This window comes from Rhinolophus sinicus, chromosome 17 (genome assembly GCF_057876585.1).
Source record: "Rhinolophus sinicus isolate RSI-liver-muscle chromosome 17, RSI-T2T, whole genome shotgun sequence".
Lineage (NCBI taxonomy): Eukaryota > Metazoa > Chordata > Mammalia > Chiroptera > Rhinolophidae > Rhinolophus > Rhinolophus sinicus.
In genome coordinates, this window is record NC_142517.1 from 205,939,946 (window position 1) to 205,967,799 (window position 27,854).

Below are 27,854 nucleotides of genomic sequence, written 5' to 3' on the forward strand. Positions count from 1 at the left end.
AGCGTTGCTGCTGTCATTAAATGCTCAGGTCTGGGACTCTACTGCCTCATCTCAGGGACAAACCTCTGTCCCCGCAGGGTCTCCCAGGTTGGAGACTCTGCCCCACTGCTGAGGTCTGAACGAGGCTGCTCCTGGTGAAGCTTAGGACGCTGGTCCCCTTGGTGTGTCCTCCACCACGTGTCCCTCCTCACTCGCTGCCTCTCCTGCTTCCCAGGTTTCCAAGCCCAGTAGCCCAGGCTGCTATCCTGTTTGTGGTGTCTGCACAAACAAGGGGGCTCCTGGGAGCTGGCCCTGCTCCTCCTCTGGGGTCCTCCTCTGGCTTCCAGGCTCTGACTGTCACTCTTTGTCCTCCATTCCTGCTGCTACATCTCATGATGGCTGAGACCATTCAGGGGCTGCAGGAGGAGGGAGACACGTCTGACAGCCCACGGAAAGTTACTTTCGCTTTTCTTTTCCTCTTTTGGGTGGAGCCATTTCTGAGTTAGACGGTTGAGACTTCCTGCTCAGGACTCGGGCCTCACTGGACGCAGGCAGGGGAGACCGGAGGGATCAGAGGCCCAGGCTCCAGGCCTGGGCAGGGCCCAGGGCGGGAAGATGGCCAGTGGGGGCAGCGACCTCAGCACCAGGTCAGTCTATCTCCCCTCCTCCCCTCCTTTAACTTTCTCTCTGGCCACGTTGCTCTTTTAGGGGCTGTTATTAGACACTCATGTGAACCTTAATCTTAGATGAGAACACTCACATGCAGTGTAATGAAATGCAGGAATATGTAATGAGAAATCCGGTTTTTAAACTGCAGCAGGACAGCTGCTAGTGTGAGTCCAGCTTTCCACACCCACTTGACTCTTGTTTTACAACTACTGGTCAGCTGACAGGATCGTATACAGTCTGCTGTCCCGCCTGATGCTTTGAGGCTTTTGAGGCAGCGATTGTTATTTTCTTGTGACCTCTGAACCTTCTCATTTCCTCAGGCCTCCTGCACCTTCACCTAGGTTGTTTCAAAGAAGGTACTTTAGAAAATATAAAATTCAGGGTAAACACATGACTTGTTTGCAAACACTGAGTGCTGTGGTCTCCTACGTGACCTGGGGATGGGTCAGCTCTGGGCCTAGTCCCATCTCTGGCCGTGGGTCGGGGTTCTTCCTCCACTGATCTTGATCAGAGGTAGTAAAAGAAAGTTTAAGGACCAAGACATGAAAGACTAGTGCAAGCTGACTGTTTTTATTTTTACTTTGATTTTCTTCTCTGGGTTATATCTCTGACTAGAGGAAAAGGGTAGAAATCCTTTTTCTCTAGTAAAATGACTCAGAAATAACATTACTTAATATGCTTAATTAAAAAATATTTTTAATACAAAGAATTACATTTTACATTCTTGTTCATGAAATTTCAAACAATATGAAGTATATAGAGGGAAAAAGTCCCACTCACCACCCTCCCCTGTAGCTTCAAGTCCTGGTCCTGTAGAGGGTCGCAGGCATAGCCTTCCTTATCTTTTTCTATGCATTTACACATATAACTTATTTTCCAAAATACACAATTTGCATCTTTTTTTAAAAAAAAGGGATTATGTTCCATATGTCATTTGCATTTTTACTTATTTTAATGGTAAAAATATTAGAGATCTTTTCGCTTTAATAAACATAGATCTTCTGCATTCTTTTTAACAGCTGCATACTACTCCATGGAATCGATATACCATAATTTTTAAACCATTCTCTCTCATTGACAGACAGTTCATTTTCTATTGTTCACTTTTACCAAAAAGCTGTGATAACAACATTTATATATTTCTCTCTTTTTAGCATATATACAAGTATTTGTCTATGTCACTAACCAAAAAAGCGAAATCGCTGAGGCAAAGAGTACTGATACTTGTTTGTAAAGCCTGCCAAGCTGCCTTTCTGAGTAGCCAAACCAATATATTCTTCTAACAACGAGATGAACCATCTCCCAATACCCATTTTTGCAAAGGTACTGGATAAAGGGATTCACTTAGTTAATTTGCATTGTCTGATTACATAGGAGGAGAACAGTTTTTTGTGTTTATTGGCCACTTAGATTGCCTCTTCTATGAATTGTTTGCTGGTTTATTTTTAGCCAGTGTTATCAGTTGAGGTGATTGTCCTTTCTAGATGATACGTGATAGTTTGCTAAATGTTCTGAAAGTTATAGATATACTTTCCTTGTCTCTTAACTTTGTTTATGGTGACTTTTTTAATTAAAGCTTGAGTATAGATTAATGATAGCATTGATTTTATGATACACGTACCCTTGTGTAATGACAAGCGGGGGAAAGAAGAAGGAGAGACACACACTAGAATGGGGCTAATTAATTTATTTAGCAATATCTAATCAATTTATTTAGTAATAGGTAATAGCAAAAGATAAAGGCAATTAATAGAATATGTTAATGTGAGAAAGTAAAGGTGGTTAAGACTAAACTATATACATTGATAACAATGTCATGTCAAAGGAGTACACATACATATAAGTTTAAGAGATCCCAACATATGTTTACTATTGATCAAAAATCACTTGGCCAAATACACATATAACATCAGTAAGAGGTATCCAAAAGCAGTAATAAGCTCTAGAGGATAGTAACTATTACAGTAGATGTCAAAAGCTCACCAAACTGGGGGAGAACAGCACTGGGAAAGTCATAAATCAAAACGTTGCCAGGTCTGTAGCTGAGAGAAACTCAGGCATTTTCCACACCACTGTTTGCTAGTTCCCAAGAATGTTGTTGCTGCTGCTGCTGTTGTTGTTGTTTCTGTTGTTGCTGTTGTTGTTGTTGTTGTTGCTGTTGTTAGAAGTTAGGACGTCTTCTGATGTTGTAAGCTGCAAGCTGCAAGCTGCAAGCAAGTTGTAAGCTTGCAAGCTTCTAGATGCTAGCAAGTTCTCAAGAAGGCTCAGCATGGGGAACAACACTGGAGAGGCCGGGAACCAGCCAGCCCTCACCTCCTAGGATCGAGGCTGGAAGTCAGGACATGCCCTGGTGTTGTCAGCTGCACATTGCTGGAAGTCTTCAAAATGATGAAAAATCACCAATGGCAAATGACCAAATGGCGAAATAATACACTGCCAACTGAGGCCTGTCTTCTATAGTTTCTCAGATGTACCTTAGAGCCAAGTTTCTTGTTCCTGCCTCCCCCTCTCAAGGAGTGGCCAGTTCCAGGAGGGTCCGGCAGTTACTGATATGAGTGTTGCCCATCTGGCCGATTCATCCAGATAAGCAACAAGGCCTGGCATGTATCTGTCACGTCGTCCTGATATAACTTAGCTACTTCTTCACTTCATCTGCTAATGTGGGCAAAACAGACAGAACATAGAGGGAATTCCCTCAATGCCTGATCAAGAATTTCTTTAATCCTAAGCTGACCATCACCTCACAACACGGACAGAACAACAAACATCATCTCATGTCTCCCCTGCTCAAGAGAATGAGACCAAACAGAAAACCTCATCTCAGGTCTTCCCTGCTCGGGAGAATGAGACCAAAGGGGGAATTTACTCAACCCCTGAACAAAGCACAGAAATCACCTCACATAGAGGAACAAGTCAAAGCAAATAGACAAAAGCTCACATCAACCAATGAAGGCAAATTTTCTTTAACATCATCCCTACACCTTGTTATTATGAATAATTAAAATAATGCTGCAAGTTAGCTGTGAATTCCACGCACACTGTCTTTAACCATAGTCCTGTGTTCTTAAGGTGGCAGATTCAATTCCATCTTCACTTCAGGGAAAGTTTCTTGTTCAATATCTTCAAAAACGTATTATTTTTTAATTTGGGGCCAAAACTATTTTTCCACTGGAGCAACGTTAGCCTTCACAGCTTTATCTATACCTAATGCTTTCATCTCTTTAGCTTTTTGCTTTCTACTCACAGTAGTTGTCGCAAACCTTTCTTCTATGATAATTGTTTAATTTTTAGTAGTTTTTGGTGTCTTCTTATTTCCAATTTTTTTTAAGTTGATTGCGTTTATTTTTGAGGGGAGGGCCTTAATTTGTTTCGACAGCTCTGCAAGCTCGACTTTAACCCACGTTTTGTTATTATATCAATCTTCTGCACACTGTTGCTGTATTTATTTAGGTTTTACTGCGATGTAAGTGATTTGGGGATTTCTTCTTCATCCTCTGGGTTATTCCTTTAGATTGATTCTGTCTGCAGTTTGGTTTCTGTGTTGCTTTACCTTCCGTTTTCACACGGTTTTACTGCCCATTTCGCTCATGCTTGAGCGGGGCAGTTCTCACCTCTGGTTTGCACAGTCTTCATCTGAGTGAATTATGTTTCACATTTTCCGTCTTATCTGACACTGACTTGCTTCTCATCTACAGTTTGATCTATCTTTATTCTTATCAGTTTTTCTGAGGGCACCATTGTTTGGTTAACCATGATTTTCCCCACTGATTTGCAGTGCCACCCTTTTCATTACCCAAGGGGCCATATAGGCAAGGTCTGTTTCTGTGCTCTCTCTTCTCTGCCACTGACCTATGAGAGCCTGTCCTTGTGTCATACCACACTGTCATAGTGACAATGGCTTCATATGAACTCTTGATATCAGGTAGAGTAAATCTTCCCATCCTCTTTTCTTTATCAAAGTGTCTTGGCCCTTTGCATCTCTACATCAGCTTGTCAAAATCTTGTTGGGATTTTGTTTGGGATTCCACTCAGTCTATAGATCAATTTGAAGAAAACTGACATCTTTATAATATTGTGTCTTCTATCTCATTAATATGGTATGTGTATGTTTTTAATTTAAAATATTTTCTAGGAAAATTTATATTTTCCTCCTTAGAGGTCATATACTTCTGCTAGATTTTTTTCATGGATACCTGATATCTTTATGTAATTAAATCTACATAATTTGAAATCACTTTCTAGCTACTTGTTACTAAGATATAAACATAAATCAAAACTTTGCCAAATTAAAAATAATTCTAATAACTTATATGAAGATATATATGTATACATATATTAATTTACATCATGTATACATAACGAGAGTTTTGTTTCTTTACATCAAATCCTTACATTTACTGTTTCTTTTTCTTGCCTTACTGTGTTGGCCAGGATTTCCTGTATTATGATGAATACAAATAGTGATGGTAATCATCTGTGTCTTGAGCCCAATCCCACAGGGGAAGCTCCTCTCATTGCACAGTGTTAGATGATGTTTCCTGTAGGTTTCCTTTTCTTAATACAAAAACTTACACAGATAAAAGAGGTTTCATAGTTGGCATGTGATATTTTCAATGTACGAGGTGTTCCTGATCCTGTTTTCTATTGTTTCTACTATTCTCACTATCAAAGTGTTTTTTTTAAATAAACTATTATTTTTGGAATAATTTTATATTTACAGCAAAGTTGCAAAGATAGTACAGAAGTTTCTGTCACTTCCTGTAACACTATCCTCTTACACAATTGTAGGACGTTTGTCAAACGTAAAAATCCAACAATGGTACATCCCTGTTCACTAAACCACCCACATTTTTAACTTCACCAGTTCTTCCACTGAAGTCCTCACTCTATTCCAGGATTCAATCAGAGTACCACATTGCCTTCAGTCATCCTGTCACCCATTCTATCTGGTCTGTGACAGCTTCTCACTCTTTCCTTGTTTTCCATGACCCTGACAATATGAAGAGTACTGGTCAGGCATGTTGTAGAGCATCTTTCAATTTGGGTCCATCTTGATATTTTTCTCATAATTTGACTGGGGTTATGGGTTTTATGAAAGAATGCCACAGAGGTGATGTCCCATCACATCAGGGGAGATGTCCACCTGACTTGTAACCATGGCTATTGTCCTGCAGTATTTGGTTGAAGTGGTGTTTGTAGGCTTCTCCAATGTAAAATCACGATTTTTCCCTTTCCACACTCTGTTTACAAAGGTTATTTTGCTGGGGTTTTTTTTGTTGTTGTTGTTGTTTTACTGGGTACTCACTTGTATTTGAGAAACATTATTTAGAGGTGAAATTAGACCTGTAATGAAGACACTAGCTTTTGGCAAGGATTTCTGGTTAAAAAGTCAAGGTGCCTGCGGGCACTACCCATCCGGGAACACTCTAAAACACGGTCAGGGTCTGAAGGAACCTGGAGCCACCCAAGTGGTTTACTGGGAATGTGATTCCCGGCCAGAGAGGTCCCCTCTCCTTTACTCTCACTGTGAAGATATGATGGTGATGGTCTGGACTCCCTTTAGAAACTCTACCCTGCGTGGACTCCAGACTTTGTTTCTATCCCTCTCACACGTTGAGGTTGCCAAAACTGAGGATCAGGATATACCCTGAAGTCAAAAGTGACTTCTGTACCGTCAGAAGTCCCTGGTTTCTCCTTCCCCTTTACTTTTTCACAATAAACCCTTTACAGTGTTTTCATCTCTTCAGAGATTGATAACACTTAAGTGTTTTTTCCAACGTTTAAGATTCTTTAACAGAAAGCAATATTGCACGTAGGGGTTGAAAGTATTGAGATTTTTTTAAAATTCTGCTTCACCACACCAGAAACTTAGGGTGATTGATTTTTGATTAACTGTTATTTTTTTCGCAGTTTATGCCTTGAGGTTTGTTTGCAGCTCTGACTGCTTCTAATATTTTTCTGTTAGCAGTTATGCTGTGTAATGAGTCCAGATTTTTGTTTGTTTGTTTTGCTGCTGGGATTTTCAGAGTTTCTTGAATTTGTGAGTTGATGTCTTTTATCCATTTTGTAAAATGCTTAGCCATTATCTCTTCAAATATTTCTACTGCCGTCCCCCAAATAAGACCTTTTGGCTGTTTCTCACGTATTCCTCATATGCTTTTCTGGATTTTTCCATTTTTTAAGTTTCTGTGCTTGGATATTTTCTATAGATCTGTGTGTCTTGTAGATAGCCAATTCATGAATTTTGTCTCTTTTCTGTTTCTAATCTTCTGCTAAATCTTTTCACTGAGTTTAAATTAAGAAATTGTAATTATCAGGTCTAAAAATGTCAATTTGATTATTTTTTGTGGTTTTCAATTCTCTTGTGGAATTGCTCAACTTTCTATTTTTTTTCCATCTTTTCATCCATTTTCTTGTGCATTATAATCATACTTTTTCTGTGCTCACTCCAAGCTCTGGATCATCTGTGTATCTGCATGTATGATGTGTTTTTTCCCTTGGTTTCATCCTATAGTCCAATCCTGTCACATTATTTTTTGATTGAATGCCAGGAATTGTTTACACAAGACACAGAGCCTCCTGATGTTGCCATCTTCCACATGACAGTGTCCCCCTTCCCTCTGCTAGGCACATAAAGTAATGAAGTGGAGTACCTGAAGCAAATTAGGGCATAAAATGACTCAAGATGTGTTTGCCTTTTCTGATAAGATGTAATATACCTCTGGTTTGTCCTGATCCCAAATGAGGACATCCAGGGCTTTCAACTGAGAGACTGCATTCAAGTTTTCCCTGCTTTTCAAAAGTTTTGTCACATTTTTTAGCTTCTTGCTTCATGTAGCTTTAGAACTAAGAAAAGTTCTTGAGAATACCAACCAAGTTTTTTTTATTTCCTTGAAGTGTCTAATTTTTGCCCCCCAACCACACATGACAGTCAAAAGTTCTGTTAGTTCCTTGTCCTCGAGCCATAACCCTCTCCCTCTGCCAAGTCCAGATTCTCTGCCTCTAGTTGTGTCCAGAATTAAAAAGTGCTGTCAGGGGACAAAATGACTCCAGATTCTGGAGTCATTCATAATTATCATTGCCATTTCTGAATGGGGAGCCTGCAGGTAATTCTGCTCTGCTTTCAGAGGCCTTTGACATGGTTTCTCTAGCTTCTTGGCCTGGCAAACTTCACCAAATATCTTGATGGGGAAAGTGACTGTGTGTTGGGGCCCCTCATCTCCAGCCTGGGATTACCATCACAAGCTCTTCTGTCTTCCTCGATCCCAGCAGAATTCTTTGGTCTTGGCCAAGCCCAGAGTCTCAGCCTCTGCTCCCAGAATTGGCAGATACCCCCAGGAAAAAGAACAACTATAGCTCCTCAGCTCCCAAAGTTCTCCTGTCTGAAGCATCTTAAGTCTTTGGAGTCTATGTTTCTTCTGTAACTCTAATCCCTTCTCAAGTAGTGTTTTTGGTATCCTGTCCAGCAAGTCTAATTGTTACAGACTGGACTTCTGGCCTCAAACTATCCAGCCCACCCTCTGACGAATTGTGGATAGATGATTTCTATAGGTACTAAACATGTTTAATCTTTAGTCATTTCACTTTTCCACTTTACTCAAAAATCACATTTTAAACAAATTTTATGTACTCCACTTTATTAATGTTATCCTCCTTGTGTCTTATTTAAGAATGCCTTTCATATGCTCAGAATTCTAACTATATTCTCCTATATATTATTCTCAAACTTTACTCAGTAATTCCCAAATATTTCCCAACATCATGTGCCCAGTCCTTGATTAGGGGCAGGAATATAATGTTAAGACAAGCAGACTAAGTCCCCTGTCCTAATGGAGATGACGCTCTGTGAGAAAAGCAAACAATAAACAAATGGATAAATAAATACATAATTTAATAGTTGAACATGGTAAGCATATGAAGAAACAGAAAACTTATGGGGTCCATGGGTAGAGTGCAATGGGAGTGAGTGCTGTTTTAGATAGGAGGTCCCAGGGGGGTTTTCTAAGAGGCGAATATTTGATGAGATTCCTGAATCAATGGAGGAAAAGCACCATGCAAATATCTGAAGACATGTTCTAAGCAGAGGAAGCAGCCAATGAAAGGTCCGGAATAATAACCGGCCTGGAATGTCTGAAGAAAGCTAGAAGATTAAGGTACCAAAGGGCGGTGGTCTACAACAAGCTTTCTGTCTCTGTTTTCTTAGTAATCTTGCATAATTTTTTCTTTTGACTCTATTATCTATGGAATTTTCTCAGATCATTCATTTCACCTAGCGATTTTTAAATTTCTGCCATCATAGTTTTAATTTCTAAAAACTCTTTGTAAAAGTTGCTTCTTTTTTATACCATCCTTATTTTTTTTTAATGAATCCAATATTTTCTCTCTACTATGGAAGATGATAATTTTTTAAATTCCATGTGTTTCTTCCAATGTTCTTTTAAGAATTACTTTCCCCCCAGCTCCTGCCCCAGTATTTGTTTGTTCTCAAGGATTCCATCCAGCAACCCCTTGGTGTCCAGACCCATTTAGGAATGAAACATGAACACCAGATGAGGGCTCTGTGGAAGGGGTGCTGCTAGCTGACTGGCGAACTTCGTTTTGCCAGTTTTGTTTTTCACCTCCCAACCTGTCTCCTGAAAAGTACTAATGGTTTCTCTGATTCCGGAACCCTTTCACAATTCAGAAACCTAAATGGACTTGCCTCTTGCTAATTTCCCCTCATGTAAGTAATTATATTTTTTTAAGATTTATTGAGATATAATTGATATACAAAAAATTGTACACGTTTAAAGTATACATCTTCATGGGTTTGGGACTATCCATACATCCACAATGCCATCCCGAACCATTACTTCCCAAAACTTTTTCATGTTTGTTAACTATAAGTGCTATGGTTTACAGATCTCCAGAACTAATTCATCTTTCATAACTGAAACTTTATACCCATTGAAAAGCAATTCCCCATTTCCCCCTCCCCAAGCCCCAGCAACCACCATTCTTTTCTCTACTTCTGTAAGTTTGACTATTTCTGATACTTCATGTAAGCGGAATCATGCAGTATTTATCCTTCTGTGACTCATTTATTTGACTTAGCAGTGTCCTCTAGATTCACCCATGTTGTTGCAAATGCCAAAATGTCCTTCTTTTTTTTAACACTAAATAATTTCATTGTAAAAATATTCCACATTTTCTTTATCCATTCATTTGTCAATGAACATTTGGGTTGTTTCCATATTTGGGCAATTGTGATAATGCTGAACTGAACATGGAACTGCAGGCATCTCTCCCAGATTCTGATCTCAATTCTTATAATGAAGTATCCTGAAGTGGGAATGTTGTATCATATAGTAGTTTTATCTTTAATATTTTCAGGAATCTTCATACTGTTTTCCATAGTACTGAACTTCTTTTTCCCTCTAAAAGGGTACAAGGATTCCAATTTCTCCACATCCTTGCCAACACTTGTTATATATAGAGAGAGATTTTTTTTATGAGAGCCTCCCTAACAAGTGTGAGGTGATACCTCAATGTAGTTTTGATCTGCATTTTTCTCCTGATTAGTGACGTTAAGCACCTTTTCATATACCTGGTAGCAATGTGTATGTCTTCTTTGAGAAATGTCTATTCGAGTCCTTTGCCCATTTTTTAAATTGAGTTTTCTTGTTCTTTTTCTTTCTTTCTTTTCTTTTCTTCTTTTTTTTTCTGTTGAGTTGTAGGAGATTCCTATATATTTTGGACATTAACCCCTTATCAGATAGATGCTTTGCAAATATTTTCTCCCATTCCATAAGATGCCTTTTTAGTCTGTTGACAGTTTCCTTTGCTGTGCAGAAGAAGCTTTTTAATTTGATATAGTGTTACCTGTCTATTTTTGTTTTTTTTGCCTGTGCTTTTGGTGTCAAATCCAAGGAATGAATTATTACCAAGAACAATGTCAAGAAGTTTTACAGTGTCAGGTTGTTCTTTTTTTTTTTTTAACATGTTTAAAATAAACTTTACATTTTAGAGCAGTTTAGGTTCACAGCAAACTTGGGTAGAAAGCAGACACTTCCCCTATATTTTCTCCCCCAAACATGCACAGCCCACTCCACTGTCAACAGCCCCCACCAGAATGGTGCATTTGTTACAATCATGAACCCACACTGACACATCATTATTGCCCAAATTTCCTAAATTGCATTAGGGTTCAGTCTTGTACATTCTGTGGGTTTGGACAAATATTTAATGACATGTAGCAGTTATAGTATCATACAAAGTAGTTTTTCTGCTCTAAAAAATCCTCTGTGTTCTGCCTATTCATCCCTCCTCCTAACCCCTGGCAACCGCGGGTCTTTTTACTGTCCCCATAGTTTTGCTTTTCCTAGAATGTCATTTGGTTGGAATCAAACAGTATGCAGCCTTTTCAGATCAGCTTCTTTCACTTAGTCATATGCACATAAGTTTCCTCCATGTGTTTTCGTGGCTTGATAGCTCATTTCTTTTTGGCACTGAGTAATGTTCCATTGTCTGAATGTAGTTTATTTATCTATTCACCTTTTAGAGGATGTCTTGGTTGCTTCCAAGTTTTGACAATTATGAATAAAGCTGCTATAAACACCCATGCCCAGGTGTTTGTGTGGACATAATTTTTCAGTTCCTTTTGGTAAATACCAAAGATCACAATCCCTGGGTTGTATGGTAAGAGTATATTTAACTTTTTTAATTTATAGATTTTTAAACTTAGATATAATTGACATGTAACATATCAGTTTCAAGTGTACACCGTCAATATTTACATATATTGCAAAATTATCACCACAATGAATAGTTAACATCCATCACCATACATAATTACAAAAATTTTTTTTCCTGTGATGACACCTTTTAAGATCTATTCTCTTAGCTGTTTTCAAATACACAATATAGTATTATTAACTCTAGTTCTCATGCCATACGTAGCATTAAAGTTTCAGTAATTACATTTAGTCCTTACTCCATTTTGAGTTGATTTTTGTATCCACTATAAGATAGGGGTCCAATCAGTTTTCTTATTCCTGCATTCTGTGAAATTGGCTATCACTTAAAAATCCATATCTCATCTTCGGAAATGTTTGCTGGACATCTGATGTTTGATGTCCTTTTCTTCTCTGTTCTCTTGTCCTTGCTGCTTTCTGCAATAACTCTCTGACAGGGCCTTTATTGAGGTCTCAGAGGGAGCACTGACCAGTGTGGGTGTGTGTTCAACCTGCCTGGTTTAACCAAAAGCACAGATAGATTTTCTAATGTGACTTTTTCTGCAATTCTTGAGAGGCTTGGTCGTAAACATTGCTTTTTCATCCACTCTTGGACTGGACTCACTAATATTTTATTAGAGAATTTAACCTCATGTATTTATAAATAACATTAGTGTACTGTTTTCATTGTTCATGTATGTATCTGGTTTTGATAGCAGAAATATAGTAGCCTTACGATGATTTGAGGTGATTTGAAAAATTTTTTTAATAAATTGGAATGCTTATTTAATACAAACATTTTCTGTTCCTTGAAGGATTGCTGGAAGTTGTCTATAAAACTGTTTGAAATTGATATTTGTGGGTGTGGAGAGAGAGCAGGGTAGAGTAGGGCTGGAAGTACATTACATATTTCTTCGATTACTTTTAGTTCTGTTTAGTTCTTCTGTTGACTCTCAGTTTTGATCATACATATTTTCCGAAAAACCAATCATTTTTCCTAGATTGTCACACTTATTGGTAGAAAATTATATTTTTCCTAAGAGGACACGCAAGAATTTCTTCTATAAAGTTTTAATCTTCTCCTTAACTGGAGACATATCCTGTTCCTTATCCCTAGCAGTGTTCATTTATGTCTTTTCTTCTGTTCTCTTGATCAAACTTTCCATTTTGTTGTTCTCTTCAAAGAACCACCTTTTGGTTGTATTGATTCGTTACTCTTATTTTTTGTTTGAGATTTAATTATATCCTGCTTTTCTTTACTACATTTGTGCTCGTTTTTTTTTTTTCTTTCCTAATTCTTGTCTTCACCTTCCTTGGAGTGGGGAGATTACCTTGATTTCTTTTTTTGACAGCTTGATTTAAAACTTAATTTAATTTTCAAGGCTTCTTGTTTTCTAGTAAATGAATTTTAGGCCATGAGTGTTCACCTCTGTGCCGCTTTGGGTATGTTTATTGTTTTTATATGTAATGTTTTATTGGGGTTTATTTCTTAATCATCTGTAATTTCTATTTTGATTTGCTCTTTAAACTAACGACTGTTTAGAAAAAGCTGTGAAAACTTCTCAGTAGATAGATTGGGGAGGTCTTCCTTTGTCCTGGTTCTTTGTTCCGATCTCATCACATATGGTTGGAAAATGTTTTCCTTAAGACGTTTTCATTTGAGGGTCTAGTGTTATTTCTTGTGTGGCCTAATGCATGTCATTTTTGAGGCTTCTTCATGTTTGAAAGGCAATATAATGTAGTGATTAATACTGTGCTATCTAATGCCAGTTGAGAGGGAGGGGAGGAGGTGAGGAAGTAGGTGGGAAGGTTGGTGAGGGGGTTCTGAACCCCAGCTCTGCTACTGCATAGCTGTAAAATATTTCCCTTTAATATTTTAAAGATGTTTTCATATAGATCATGACCTCTGCCATGCAATCTGGTAGAGTATATCTTTTATCGGTATGAAATAACCTTCTGCGGTCTTTGTAATACTGTTCAACCTAAATTCTGTTTGTTTCTGATGTTAGTTTTGCTACAGGGCACTCTTTACTTTGCGTTTGTTTAGTACGTCTTTTCCAGTCTCTTTATTTTCAGTCTTGTTGAGCTGTTTTATTTTTGATATGTCCCTTATAAGCAGAATACATATAGTGAAATTTTGTTTCCTATCCAATATACATATTTCCATATTTTGTAAGCTTATTTCATTAAAATTTATTTTGATCACTAGTATATTTGTATTTTTCCTTGTTATCTTATTCTTACTTAATATTGACAAGAATTTCTTGTTCTCCCAGCCTCTTTCTTACCTGTTTTTGAATTGGGTGCCTTTCTTTTGCTCCATATTTTTTCATTCAATACAACTGGAAATAATACCTTGGTTTTTTTGTTTTTGTTTTTTTTTCAGTTGAAACTGGATTTTTTAATAAACATACCTAGGCTTGTATTGTTCTCTCCATGTCTGGAGTCATTTGTTATCTTTTCCTAAGCTAAAACTGGCACTTGATTTTATTTCTTTCCTGCCTCTTTCTATTCCCTCCATAAACTATTTGAGTCCTTGTGGTCTGAAAATATTTTTATTTTATTTTCATACATGAATGAATATGTGGGTGTGTTTACAATTAAGGTTCAAAATGATTTTGCGCTTAAAATTTTGAAAATTTTTTCATTGTCTTCCTGCACGCATTGTCACATATAAAAATTCCGGTTTCCATCAGGTTTTCATTCCTTGTAGGTAGTTGCTTTTATTCTCTGGAAACTTTATAATTTGTTTGTAATCTTTGATGTTTAGCCTTTCACAGTAATATATCTAGGTGTGGGTTTTAAATATTCACTCTTTACACTTAATGTGCCTTTTTAATCAAAGGTACTAGTTTCCAGTCTAAGAAATGTTTTTCCTCCTTTTATTTGATTTCCTTGTTCTCATTCTTTCTCTTCTCTCCTTCTGGAATTCCCCTTGGCAGAATGTTGAAACATCAGATTATGCAGTATACCTTAATCTTTTTAAATGTTTTCCATATATTCTTTTTCCTTGCATTCCAGAAAGAAATGTGGCTATCTTTTCTTCAACTGAGTCTATTCAGCTATTAACATGTCTATCTTTACTGTTTAATTGTTTTAATGTGGTATAATTTGCATAAGTTCACCTGTTTTCGGTGTACAATTCAATGACTGAATAAATTTATAGAGTTCTGCAGCCATCACTACAATTCAAGTTTAGGACATTGTCATCACCCCAAAAAATTCACTCATGGCTATTTGTAGTCAATCCCTCTTCCTATCCCCCAACCCCAGTTAACCACTAGCCTACTTTCTTTCTTTGTAGATTTCCTTTTTTCTGGAAATTTCATATCAGTGGAATCATACATTATGCTGTCTTTTGAATCTAGATCCTTTCACTGAGCATAATATTTTTGAGGTTCATTCATGTTGTAGCATGTATTAATATTTCATTCCTTTTTAATTGCTAAGTACTACTACATTGGATGAATCTACCACATTTTATTTACGCACTTACTTGTTGATGGACTTTTGGACTGTTTCCATTTTTTGGCTATTATGAAAAACGCTGCCATGAATATTTGCATACAAGTCTTTTGTGGACATGTTTTTATTTCTCCGTACATGCCTAGGAATGAAGTCATTGGGTCATATGGTAACATTATGTTGAACGTTTTAAGAAACTATCTTACAGTGTTTTCAAGGAACCATTTTCTGTCCCCAGCAGCATGTATAAAGTTTCCAGTTTTTCCAGTCTTGCTAAAACTTGTTATTTTATGTCTTTGATTTTAGCCAATGCACTGGGTATGCATTGGTATCTTGTTTTGGTTTTAACTTTTTTTTTTTTTCTAATGACTAATGACGTTAAGCATCTTCTCATGTGTTTATTACCTTTCATAAATCTCTTTGGAGAAATAGCTATTAAAATCAGCCCATCTTTTAATTGGATTATTTATCTAATTACTGAGTTGTAAGAATTCTTTACATATCTATATATAAGTCGTTCGTTAGAAATATTAGTGGCTAACAGTCTCTCCCAGACTGGGACTAGTCTTGTATTTTTTTAATGGTGACTTTTGAAGCAAAACAGATTTAAATTTTGTTAAATTCCAATTTATCCTTTTATGGATCATGCTTTTGGTGTTGTGGCTACCTTTTTTGTCTAACCCCAGGTCACAAAGATTTTCTTTTTTATAGTCTTTGAAAAGTTTTATCATTTTCACTCTTACACAGGATGCTACAAAATTTCTGGAAACCCATAAAAAATGAAAGTGGGGGAACCCCCATTCACAAATCATTAAGAATTTCAAAACCACAAAAGCAGAACAGTAAAGCAAGCACAGGGTCTCTTTGACTACATGGGATAAGGATGCGTGGCCATGGAGCTGACCCGGCTCTTACATTTAGGTCTACGATCCCTTTTGAGTTGAGTTCGGTGTGTGGTGTGAGGTAAGGGTATAAATTAATATTTTTGCATGTGGCTATCCAAATATCCTTGTTGAAAGACTACCTTTTCCTCATTAAATTTCTTTGGCAATCTTGTTGAAAATCCATTGACCAATAACATAATGGTTTATTTCTTCACTCTCCAATCTGTTTCATTGATCCATATATCTATTTTTATGCCAGTATATACCTGTCTTGATGAATGTAGTTTTATAGTAAATATTGAAATCAGGGAGTATAAGTCCTCCAACTTGGTTCCTCAAGATTGTTTTGGCTATTCTGTGTCCTTTGTATTTCCACATAAAATTTGAAGTCAGCTCCTCAATTTCTGCAAAAAGGCCTTCTGGGATTTCGATAAGAACTGCACTGAATCTATAGATCAATTAGGGGAGAATTGCCATCTTAAATATATTGTCTTCTAATCCACGAACATGGAATGTTTCTGTTTATTTAGAGCTTTAATTTTTCTTAGCAATATTTTGTCATTTTCAGCATAGAAGATTTGCATTCCATTTGTTAAATTTATTCCTAAATATTTTATTCTTTTGCCTACCTTTTTTTATTTGAGAACTCTGCTTTTAAATTTCTAAATTTCCCAGTTAATTGTTTTTTAGAAACAATACTATCCCATAATCTGTGGGGATATTAAATATATTTACTCTAAAGTGTTGTTCTGTTGGCTCTATTATTTCTATTTCTTCTGATGTTATAAAAAATGATAAAAGAAAGATCTGAAGAGATCTATGTGAAACCCTAACACTCTTCACTAAGCCAGTGTTAACAGCCTGATATGTGGCATTCCATGCCCTTCCCAACATTTGGTTCAAATTTTACACACATATAAATTATTGTTATACTTTGTATAAAAATGGGATCATAATATATTAATCTGAAACTGATATTTTTATCGATCAATAAAACTATGTCCTACCATCCAAATTTCTAGAAATAAATAGCTATGTACTGTGCCATCAGTATAGATTTGCCATAATTTACTCAACCATTCAGCCAAATGCACAATCAGATTGTTTTCAGGTTTGGAGGTCAGTGTTATTTATTACTGTTATATTTTTCTACAAAAAAAATGCTTATGGCCATCTAGCCAACAAATATTTATTATTGCCTTGTGTGTATCAGATACTCAAGATAAATCAAGGGACAAAACAAACAAAATCCCTTTGCTGTGGCATATATATTTTTGAGAAAAGAGAGACAATGAATAGGACAATAAACAAAATAGGACACTAAATAAAATACATAAACGATTAATTTAGTATGTTAGGGAGTAATAAGGACATGGTAAAAAGTAATAGAGCTAGATTAGGAGGTAGGGAGTACATGAACAGAGTGGGGGGCTGTGGCTTTCTTAGGTTGGTCCAAGTAGGTCTCATTGAGAAGGTGACATGGAAGAAGGACCTTAAGGCGATCAGGGTGTTAGTTCACTACATGGATATCTGGACAAAGAACACACTACACAGAGCAGACAGCCAGCACCAAGTTTCTAGGGCTGAAGTGTGCCTGGTGCGGTCAAGAAACAGCAAAGAGGCGGTTTGACCAGTGAGAAGTGAGCTAGGGAAGACGAGAGTAGGACTGGATTATTTTGGGCCCTGAACACTGTAAAGACTTGGTTTTCCTCTGAGGGAAATGGGAAGGCATTGAAAGTTCTGGAGCTCTAGTTTCTGTAAGATGCTTATCAATGTTTTTATTTCCATAAGATAGATTCTAAAAGTGGGCCTGACTGCTAGGCCAATAGTAGTGTATCTTAAAATTTAGTAGATATGGCCAGATCTGTTGTATGAAGGCTACAGCATTTCATGTTCCCACCAGCAATGAATGACCGTTTCTCTGATCTGCCGCGCTGCAGTGTCCCTTATGAAGTTGTGTTTGCCAATCTAATGTGTGAGCAATGGTTTCTCATTGATGTTTTAGTTTGTGTATATTCACATGGTTATTGGACATTTCAATTTTCTCTAAGTACCTAGTCAGTTCTGTTTTCTTTGGGGTTATTTGTTATCTTTTATTAATAGGCTATAGTCTTTCTATATCAGATAAATTAAGCCTTTGTTATAAGGGCTGAAAATATTTTTCTACATTGTCTCTTAACACCATATTGCTGTTTTTTTAACATTTGAATCTATTAAATCTTCCTCTACCTACTTAAAAAAATGTTTGAGTGGACTCAGATATTTATTCTGTCATATAAGTTTTTATATTACTTTATCCAGTCTCAATGGGATTACAAGTAGCAAGTGGACCACACTTTTAGAATAATTTCAGAAAGATTGTTTTTAAATTCTTATGCTTTTCTAATTGGGTGCACCTTATATATCTCCATTCATTTAGATCTTATTTAATTTCCTTCAGTAAGATTTTTATAGCTTCTTTCATATAGGTCCATACCTTTCAGATATGTGTTTGCTATTGTGTCTGAAGTATTATTTTGTTTATTTTCAATTTATGTTGTTCCAAGTAAAATCTGTAAGTTTGATATATTTGTTTTTTTAATTCATGCATGTTGGCAAATTATTTTTCTAGTTCTTATAGATTTATTTATGTCTCTAGAGTTTCTATGTATATAACTGTAGGACATACAATGTATCTTATTTTAGTGTTTGTATCAATGACTTCATTTTCTCATCCTATTGAGTTAACTAACACTTCTAAAAACATATATAAAACAATGATGGTAATGGTAGGCATCCCTGTCATTTTTCTTTAAATTACTATCATTTCAAAGTTTACTATACTATTTGTCATTTTTGGAGACTATATTGTATTAGCTTCTATCTATTTCATAGAGTTTTTATAAAAATAGCTGCTAAGTCTCATCAAATTCCCTTTTAAAACCATTTAGTGATAATTTATACACTTTTTTCCTGCTTTTGTTTGTTAATGTGATGTTATACAAGGAGATTTCCTAATGTTGAACCATCTGTACTCTTTCTTATTTCATTATTTTTCTTTTTGTCCCCTTTTCCTTAAAATAGCCTCTAACCAGAAATCTCATTTTATCTTTGACCGAACACAATATTTTTTTGTTTTGTTTTTAAAGTCTCTGGGTGATTTGTTTTCTTTAACGTGCAACCTATTTAGCTTCTACTGATTATAACTTACTGAAACTTTTTTGTGGCCAAGTTTATATCCAATATTGATATACATTTCAAGGACATTGAAAAAAATGCTATGTTCATTTTTTTTAGGTCGTAAGATTAAATAATAAATAATTCTTGCTCATTTTTCCAGAGCCTGTATATTTTTTTTATGTGAAGAGTCAAAAACTAAAGGTGAATTGTTTTTCAAACTCCATAAAACATTTGTACCATTATTTGTTTCTTGAATTTTGCTTTGATATGGAAATGAATACCCTTATTTTTGGTTTTGTTTATTTGAATACCTTAACTTGCCTACTATTGATTTTTGAAAATTTTGTGTCACTTAATCTGTCTTGTATTGCCTCTTGGATTCCACTTTTGATCCCATGCCTACCAATGTCATCATGTTTTCATTTTCATTTAGTGTTTTAAATAATATATTTTTCATACTGCTTTTTGTCTGTCTTAACATTTAGAACTCCTATTGTTTTCCTTACTTTTTTCTCTCTGAAAATGCAAGCTATGTTTTCTTTTCATTTTATTTTTTATTGTTTCATAAAGTTTCATAGTCTCATTTCACTCAACCAGTGATTACTTCCAATTTTCCACGATTTTTAATCTATATTTCTGTATTTTTAGTACTGAATTTGAAATCGTATTGTTCAACTTTTTTGGTTATTTAAAGAAATCATTTAACCCAAATGTTCTTTACCACTCAGCTCAACACTGTAAAAAGTCAGTTTCAGAAAACATGTGCATAACTTCTATATGGAAAATTATAAACAGTTCCAGGCACAATTAAGGAAAACCAAAGAAATGGAGAGCTATACAATGTTAACAGACTGGAGCTCAATATTGTTAAGATGTCATTTCTCACCAAATTTATCTATAGGTTTAATGCAAAAGGCTACAAAAATCCAAAAGGGTTTTTTGTAGAAAGTCACAGATTGATTTTAAAAGATACGTGGAAAACCACAAGACTTAGAAAAGTCAAGACACTCTTTTCCTAACTGACTTCAAGTCTTTCTATAATAGATAGTATTCAAGCCGATATGCTATTGGCATAAAGATAGACAAATAGATCAATGGTACAGAATAGAAAATCCAGAAATATACTAATGCTTATACTATAAATGGTTTTTTGAATATATTTTTTTAACTTTTTAAAATTTATTTTTAAGTGTGTTTTTCTAGGACCCATCAGCTCCAAGTCAAGTAGATGTTTCTGTCTAGTTGTGGAGGGTGCATCTCACACTGGCCCATGTGGGGATCGAACCAGCAATCCTGGTGTTATGAGCATCGTGCTCTAACCAAATGAGCTAACCAGCCGCCCCAGTTTTTTTAATATTTCCATTACCTTTGAGTAGGCAAAGATTTCCTAGTACACTAAAGTTATTAACTGAAAAAAATATATACTTAGCTTCATCAAAATTAAAAATTTTTATCAAAAGAAAGGTTAAGAAAATGAAAGGCAAACCACAGACTGAGAGAAAATGTTTCTAATCATAAATCAAACAAAACACTTCTTTCCATGATATATAACAAACACCTACACATCAATAAGTAGTAGAAGACAACTCAATAATCTAGTTGTTAATTTAGATGCATGTTCAAGGTTTGATTCTACTTTTAGTCCATGGTTTTATATAGCTCTGTGATTGACCCATTTACTCCATCTCAATTTTGTACAAATTAAAATTATTTAATTAAAATAAATTCCACATATGTAAAGATATTTTTACAATGGCTTTGACTGGGCCATCTTTCCTAATTTCCACAATTTCTTCCATTAAATCTTTGTTTATTGCTTCAATTCCATTTATTCCACTTTCTACTCAGGAACCACTTATATTGTATATGTTGATTCTTCATAGCCTATCCTTTATCTATAGAATCTTACAGCCTCCACAAAGATCTCAGAATCTTGATGACCATTTTCACATATCTTTCCTCCCTAGGATATCCATAGAAGATCAGAATATAGACGACAGACTAGTCTATGAGACTGTATTCAATCACTTCAAAAGATATAAGATGGAGATTTCACATGCAATAAAAAAGACGTTTCCGTTCCTTGAGATACTTCGTGACCGTGAACTCATCACAAATAAAATGTATGAAGTAAGTGAGGTTTATTATGTCACAATTACTTAATAGCCATACAAATATATAGAACTTCTAGAACTTTACATGAGAAGATACCTATGTAGGGAATTGTAATACATTAACAATAAAATCACTTTCTAGGGCTCTTGTGTAACTTGGAAGTCTGCATTTACAATTTCTCCATTCAATATTTTTTAAGGATTCTCAAGAGTCTTGTAGAAACCTTGTCCCTGTACAGAGAGTGGTGTACAATGTTCTCTGTGAACTGGAGAAGACATTTGACCTGCAACTTCTGGAAGCAATGTTCAGCGAAATCAACATGCAAGAATACCCTGACTTAAGTCACGTTTATAAAACCTTCGAAAATGGTAATTGGGTTTATTATCTACCACTGGGTGAACAGGGCCAATTTTTTTTTGACAAGTATATATTTAGCTCCTACCACGTACCTGACATGGTACCGGGGAGTGGGGATACAGCAGTTAAGAAAACACACGTATCCTGAGCCCTCTCAAAGTTATGATACGATGGCAATTGGCACAACACCCACCCAGAGGTCTGCTTAACTAGGCATTTAGACTCACAGGACAACCAGACCCACAGTGGCATCACATTTACTTAGAAGGACCAATGACAGGACACGCAGCATCCCAGTAAGGCAGCATCAGTTGCTCCTCCTCTGTGGGCCCCTTGCAGCGATCCACACAGCAGCCCACCAAGCTGACTGCCACCGTCCTTGAGCGACAGCTTAGCGGTGGGGGCAGGACCCCCCCTGGCTTAGCAGCACCAAGCCCATGGGAGTCAAAGTCTCATGTAACAAGTCTGTAGCCATAAGTTCCAGGAGCCCCACGAGGGACAGCAAGTTACAAGTGTCACCACACTGAAGGAAGACCAAAAGTGGCTGAGAGTTCACACACAGTCCCTCGCAGGCCACACGCAAGTTATCTACCTCCAGTCACAGGTCTCTTTTCACCCTAGAGCCAGTGTTGGCCTAGAAACACCACGGAGAGTCCACCTTTATCAGGTTTCCAGAATAATAGGCAAGAAAGTTAACCCCCGGTCAAATTTGCCCTTAGAGAAGGTGAAGTGGTTGCATTAGCCCTTTCCCCACAAGGGGTGAAACAAACATTAATCAAATAATCACAAAACCTATTGCTCTGCCAGGGGCTATTTTTGATATTATATAAAATTAAAGGTGTGATTCTCTACTTTTTCCTGAAAAAGCATAATTTGTACTTTTTAATGGTACCCAGTTAAGACAATGCTCTAGTATATCTGTATCTAATCTATATTTATATCAGATAGATAGATAGATAGATAGATAGATAGATAGATAGATAGATAGATAGATGATAGATAATATACTTGCCTAAGTAAACTTTTTATTCCAATGGAATCTCAGTAGAATTCTCCAAATAAGGGATAGAAACATCACAAGAAAAATGGTCACATGTACTGAAGAGGATGGATGCTATGTGATCTGACCTAGAGTGTGAAAGGGATAAGTACGTCTTCCAAACAAGGACAAATTTGACATGGCCCAATCAGAGAGTAAGAAGCAGACTGTAGGAGCTGATTCAAGAGAGATATACTTGAAGATGATTTTAGACAGTCTAATATATAAAGCTAAGCAATTTAAAGTTCATTGCTAGGCAATAAAGAGATAATAACAGGTTTACAAACAAGGAAAAAACTTTAAAGCAGGTATAAAACGGGTGGCTTATTGATTTGTGTCCATCGTAACCCTTTCGAATTAAGAACAAAATCATTTCTACAGCGAGTCATTCAGTCAGAAAAAGAATAAAGGAACCCAAATACTTAGTCACAACTATCAAGTGACTATTATATTTGTAACCAGGAGGTCCCAAAGCATATGTAAGAAGGGAAAGGCAATTACCTCTATGACCTGAATTTAAGGGCTCTGATCCTCTCCATGTACTGTGGGGACCCTCCTACCTGAGCCCCAGCACACGAATCACAATTAAGTTTCTGGGGCTCCCTGTGCTGGGGTGAATGACACCTATACCCTCTGCCACCAACCTGCCCCTGAGGAAGGTCACAGCTGCTGCCTCCGGAACCCTGCTGTCCATGGGGGCTGTGCGGCAACAGCACAAACTCAAGCAGCTGAGGGCATGACACTCTCTCCTGCTGCCTGGACCCCACCTTCATCCTGTGTGCAGATTCCTCTGACCCCCCCAGAGGGACACCTGCACACAGTTCCACGTCACCTATCCTGGGCAGCAGGCCCTTTGTTCTTCTCGTAACTTCCACCTGATTTTGCTGGGATTTGTAGCCATGTCAAAGCATCCGTGGTTCCCAGACTCCTGTCCGTCTACCAACCGATGGGCATTGTCCCAGGAGAAGCTGCCACCATCAGTCCTGGGACGGTGCCAGCCCACCTCTTGCCATGGTATCTCCTCCTCCTTGGACTCCCCGCAGACACCCAGTCCCAGCTTTCTTTGATTCTTTCCTTTCTCTCTACATTTGCTGGGTCACCATTATGCAGGCGCCCTGGGCTGGTGCCCTGCCTGCCCTTTCTGACAGCCCCCTGGGTCCCTGGTCCAGGCATCTCTGGACGTCCCCCAGCACCACAATGTGCTCTCCTGCTTTCAGCTTCAGAGAGTGTCCTTCCTTTGTTCCTGGGATCAGGGCGTCCGGGAGGTCTGTCTAGTTCCTCTGCTTTGTCCTCTGATGTCCCTTTGGGAAGCGCTCACCCTCCGTGACCCAACTAAGTCCAACCCTCCTCTTGTCCAGCCCCATCTGTAAAGCTGTTGGGCTTCCTCTTTTATACACGCGGCCTCTCTAGGATCCTAGTCCTTCTACCAAGGAAATCCCTGTGTTTCTTCCTAACAGTTTGAACAGGTCAGGATACCCAGTATTTCACTTCCAGTATTTATTGTGATATGTACTTTCCCAGCCATCTGAATTTTTTTCACATGAGTAACAGGCTCACATTGTTTCTGTGACTCCTTTACCCTGACATTTCAGTGGCTCCCCTCTGTGTGGGGGACATAAAGGCTCCCTTGTTGGGGGTTCTCCTTTCTGTCCCAGGGATGAGGGGGTATCTTTACTATGAGGATTGGGACTCACTGAGCTCGGAGTGACCTGAGGGCTGGAAATTCCAAAATCTGTAGATTTGAGATGTTGTCCCTTGTCTCTGATGGAGATTTCTAACTGTCTTCTCTCTCCTTGTCTTCAGCGATCCAAGATAAAATTTGTCCCCAAGAAAGTGATGAAGACCCATGTGAGGACAGGACTAATATCCCACTCAGCATTGAACAAGGTGATTGTGACCAGATAAAAACCGATTCTCATCTGATAAGAGGAAAGGAGAAGAGGAATTGGGGTCCTGTCCTGAGAGGAGATTGGGGATCAGGGAAGAAACACTGAGGAGCATGGAGAAGGCAGGGAGGGGTGTTTGTATGAGCCCGTGACCAGAGGCCGATCCTGCAGGAGTGACTACGACAAGCCACTGTTGACCCAATGACCAATTCAGCAAAACAGAAACCCAGGGTGTGAGTCAGGAAACCAGATTTAAAGAGAATGATGACCTGGAAGTAATTGTGATTTACAAGGGCCCTTAGGAGAAGATCAGCATGAAACTGTGAAGGGCTAAGAACTATGGGTTCAAGGTCAACTCAAAGAGGAGACCCTTGATGATGATAGAAGAAGGAACTGATTTAACTGTGGGGGATGACGTGCAAGAGCAGGAATGTTTAAGGGGAAAGGCGGTCATCTAGAGAACGATGACAGGAAGATGTAGAGGTGTGGAGAAGAGGATATTGGTAATTTGAGAGAAGGGAAGGAGGGGAAAGAAAAGACAAGGAAAAGGGTAGAAAACACAATAAAAACAACTATTATTAAGTGCTCACTTATTGAACATTTACTCTGACAGTTGTGGATTTAGTGCTCTGCTCACAGCTGCCTTTAGAGGTTAGTATTACTTATGTGCCCATTTTGCAGATAAGGAAACTGAAATCAGAGAGACCAGGTGTGTGGGCAAATGAGCAAGGATGGACCCAGGCATTCTGAACCCAGAGCCTGTGTTCTTAGCCCTGGACACACCCAGGTCGTCTCATGGAAAAGACAGAAACATGAGACCAAATTAGGGAAACATATGCAGAGAGAGAGATACAGAAGGAACACCAGGAGCTGGAGGAAGTGGAGGAGACTCAGCCACTGAAGCTCAGGGAAAGGCCAGCAAGAGAGAGTGAACAGACGCAGAGGGAGGGTATGGTGTGAAGGGGTGGGGAGCGAGGCACCAGGACTTTGTAGGAAGTAAGGTAAGGCCACTTACCTTATCAGGGGCAGCTCTGGGGACAAAGGCAGGTTTGCTATGGCCGTCGGCGACAAGAAAAGCCATTGCTAGTCTGGGTAGCTTTTGGAGGACACACAGTGAGATGGCCTGGCTGATGTCCTCTCAGCCAGGGGTGCAGGTGATGGCAAGAGTCGTGTGGGTTCTCCCAGGTCCAGATGAGCTCTATATTGATACCCGGAGGGGGTTTTTAAGTTCTACTTTATAAAAATTAGAAAGAGATTAGGGGAGAATGGCACAGCCTATAGTTCAATTTCTGAAAAAAACCTCTAATTTCTGTCCCCTAGGAACTGTTGAAAAGTCCCTCTCCTGGATGTACACAAACACCTGGCGTGACAATGGTCTGTTCCTGTTGACTGTTCTTTGATCCTTTGCTGGTCTTGTCCAATTCTAAAGGTGTAGTGGTGGGAGGGCTGCTTCCTTTTAGTTCTAATTGCCCAGAACTGTCAGTCTTTGTGTACTCAATTTCTCCAATTATTTAGGTCTTCATTCTCTTGGTTGCCTGGGAGATCCGCTCTGTTCACAGTCCTTAAACACACTTACAGCCAGTTCCTCATGGCTCTGGGCCAGGACGTTATTGTCTGTGCTCCAGGCTTCACAGTTTTCTGCCTCTGTCCTGCTGGAATCCAGCCAAGGCCTCTGTGCTTGGAGGTCACATCCAGCAGTGGGTGGGCAGCGCTGCAGTGAGAGTGGTGGGGGACTGGAGGGGCGTGTGTTCCTCCTGGGCCAGGGTCCCTCACCTGTTGGGCCCCTCACAGAGGACCTTGCACACAGTGCCTCCCGAGCAAACCCTCTCCCGTCAGCCTTGGGGCAGCAGGCCAGGACCTACCTGCCAAACGCCAGACGGGCCTCTGAAAAAGCGCTGGTACTTTAACAGCCGATAACCACTGCTTATACCCTTGACCTTCCCTTAATCTAGAACCCTCAGTAATGTTATTAAATTATTTAAAATATTATAAATTTAAGACATTAATTATAAAGAGTTAATTTTCTGATCAGTCACAGGAAATATTTCATTTAATCTTCTCCAACACCTCAAAATGATGGTCTATCATCTACACTATTGTGAGGACAAAGAATCAGCTCAGAGAGTCGGCGGCTTGTATAAGTTCACCCACTGAGACAAGGGATTGGGCTGTGATGTGAGGCAGCGTCAGAGCAGGACTGGCGAGCAACCGCCTGGCTTCAGATTCTGCCCTGTGACCTTGGGGAAATGGCTGACGATCTTTGTCTCTTAGTTTCATCATCTATAAAATGGATGTGATAATAGTACCCACCTCACAGGGTGATGGATTTTAAACAAGTTGTGTCACGTCAAGCATTCACTCTCATCCTGGTACTTCCTCAGCGTTCCATGCATTTGTTAATATTCCTGTATTTAATGATCATTATTATGTGATTCTGGTGCCACAGTCTGAGCCGTTAACCACTACAGTAAACTGGGGATTTTCTCTGCTCACGTATGTCCTTTGTGGATTCAATTATCCCCCCGGTCATGGAACGGGAAGAAAAGCAATAGGAGCCTCAATCCCAGGAAGATAAAGTGAGGGCCCCGGGTCCCCATCCCTAGAGCAGACTATGATGAACGTCATGTCTTTATTCCATGGCTCTCGTTTGGAAATGAGAGACATGGCAGAGTCTCAGGGAACTTCGGGCACCGTGGAAAGTCCCCACTATGTAGCTTCCAGTGGGATGTGTTGTTTAAGAAAGAATGTTCTAAATTAGTAATACATTTTATAAAAGAAATAGCTTTCAGAGTGATTTTTGAAAGCATAGTTATACTTTTGAAATCACAGTTATTTAAAAAGTTAACATTTAAAAATGTCTTTTAAAATGCACGAATCCATGTTAAATGTTTACCTACTAGTGCAACTGGTGGGAAGAGGAAGGGGTGAGTGAAAGGAAAGTTACTAGTAATGAGCAGAGGAGAAGGATCCAGGGTGTGTGTGGAGGGTGTGGGGTGAGATTGTAGTGACATTATAATTCACTAAATGGCCTGGGGGCTGCCCTGCCTGGAAATGAAATCCCAGAGCATCTCAGTGAAGGGGAGCAATGACTAGAAAGAGAGAAATGTCAACCTACAACCCACATGAATGCACAAAACCACCAATAACTGTGTCCAAGAGTCTGACCCAGCAGGGACAGCTGACTGACATGCACAGATGAGGGAGGGGATGTGTCTCATGCCCACCACCCAAAGAGGAGGCTCCTAGGAACTGGGAATGTGGCCAAAACACGCACCAGGGCCCACATTCTATATTAGAATCGGGGGAATTAATTTTTAAGTCATACTTTACATAAATGACTATCCTTAGGAAAAGGCACTAACTGAAAAAATCCAAATGCACTGAAAAAACATGTATCCATTCATATGCGATTGAGGTTGGTGGGACTGAGTGGGACGGGTTGTTGGATCCATAATGAGCAGAGGGGGTCGCCATGGGGAAGGGGCTGTGTTGGTCCTGGATGGTTTGCACAGGGACTCATTCCTTATTGTTTCCTGCTCTGCTTTGCCTTCGCTCTCTGACCACTGGCCCCTGCAGACTTGCCTGCCAG

The 27,854-nt window shown here is 38.5% G+C and overlaps 1 protein-coding gene across 1 annotated transcript in view; it reads left to right on the forward strand.

Annotated features, from left to right (window-relative positions):
- Positions 1–469: 469 nt before the first annotated feature.
- SP100 (SP100 nuclear body protein) overlaps positions 470–27,854 on the forward strand; it is a 70,423-nt gene continuing 43,038 nt past the window's right edge. Inside the window, exons 1-5 of the mRNA XM_074314727.2 lie at positions 470–626; positions 20,836–20,998; positions 21,183–21,351; positions 24,183–24,266; positions 25,586–25,639. Coding sequence (XP_074170828.2) covers positions 595–626; positions 20,836–20,998; positions 21,183–21,351; positions 24,183–24,266; positions 25,586–25,639 — 502 coding nt within the window. The 5' untranslated portion in view covers positions 470–594. The remainder of the gene's footprint in view (positions 627–20,835; positions 20,999–21,182; positions 21,352–24,182; positions 24,267–25,585; positions 25,640–27,854) is intronic.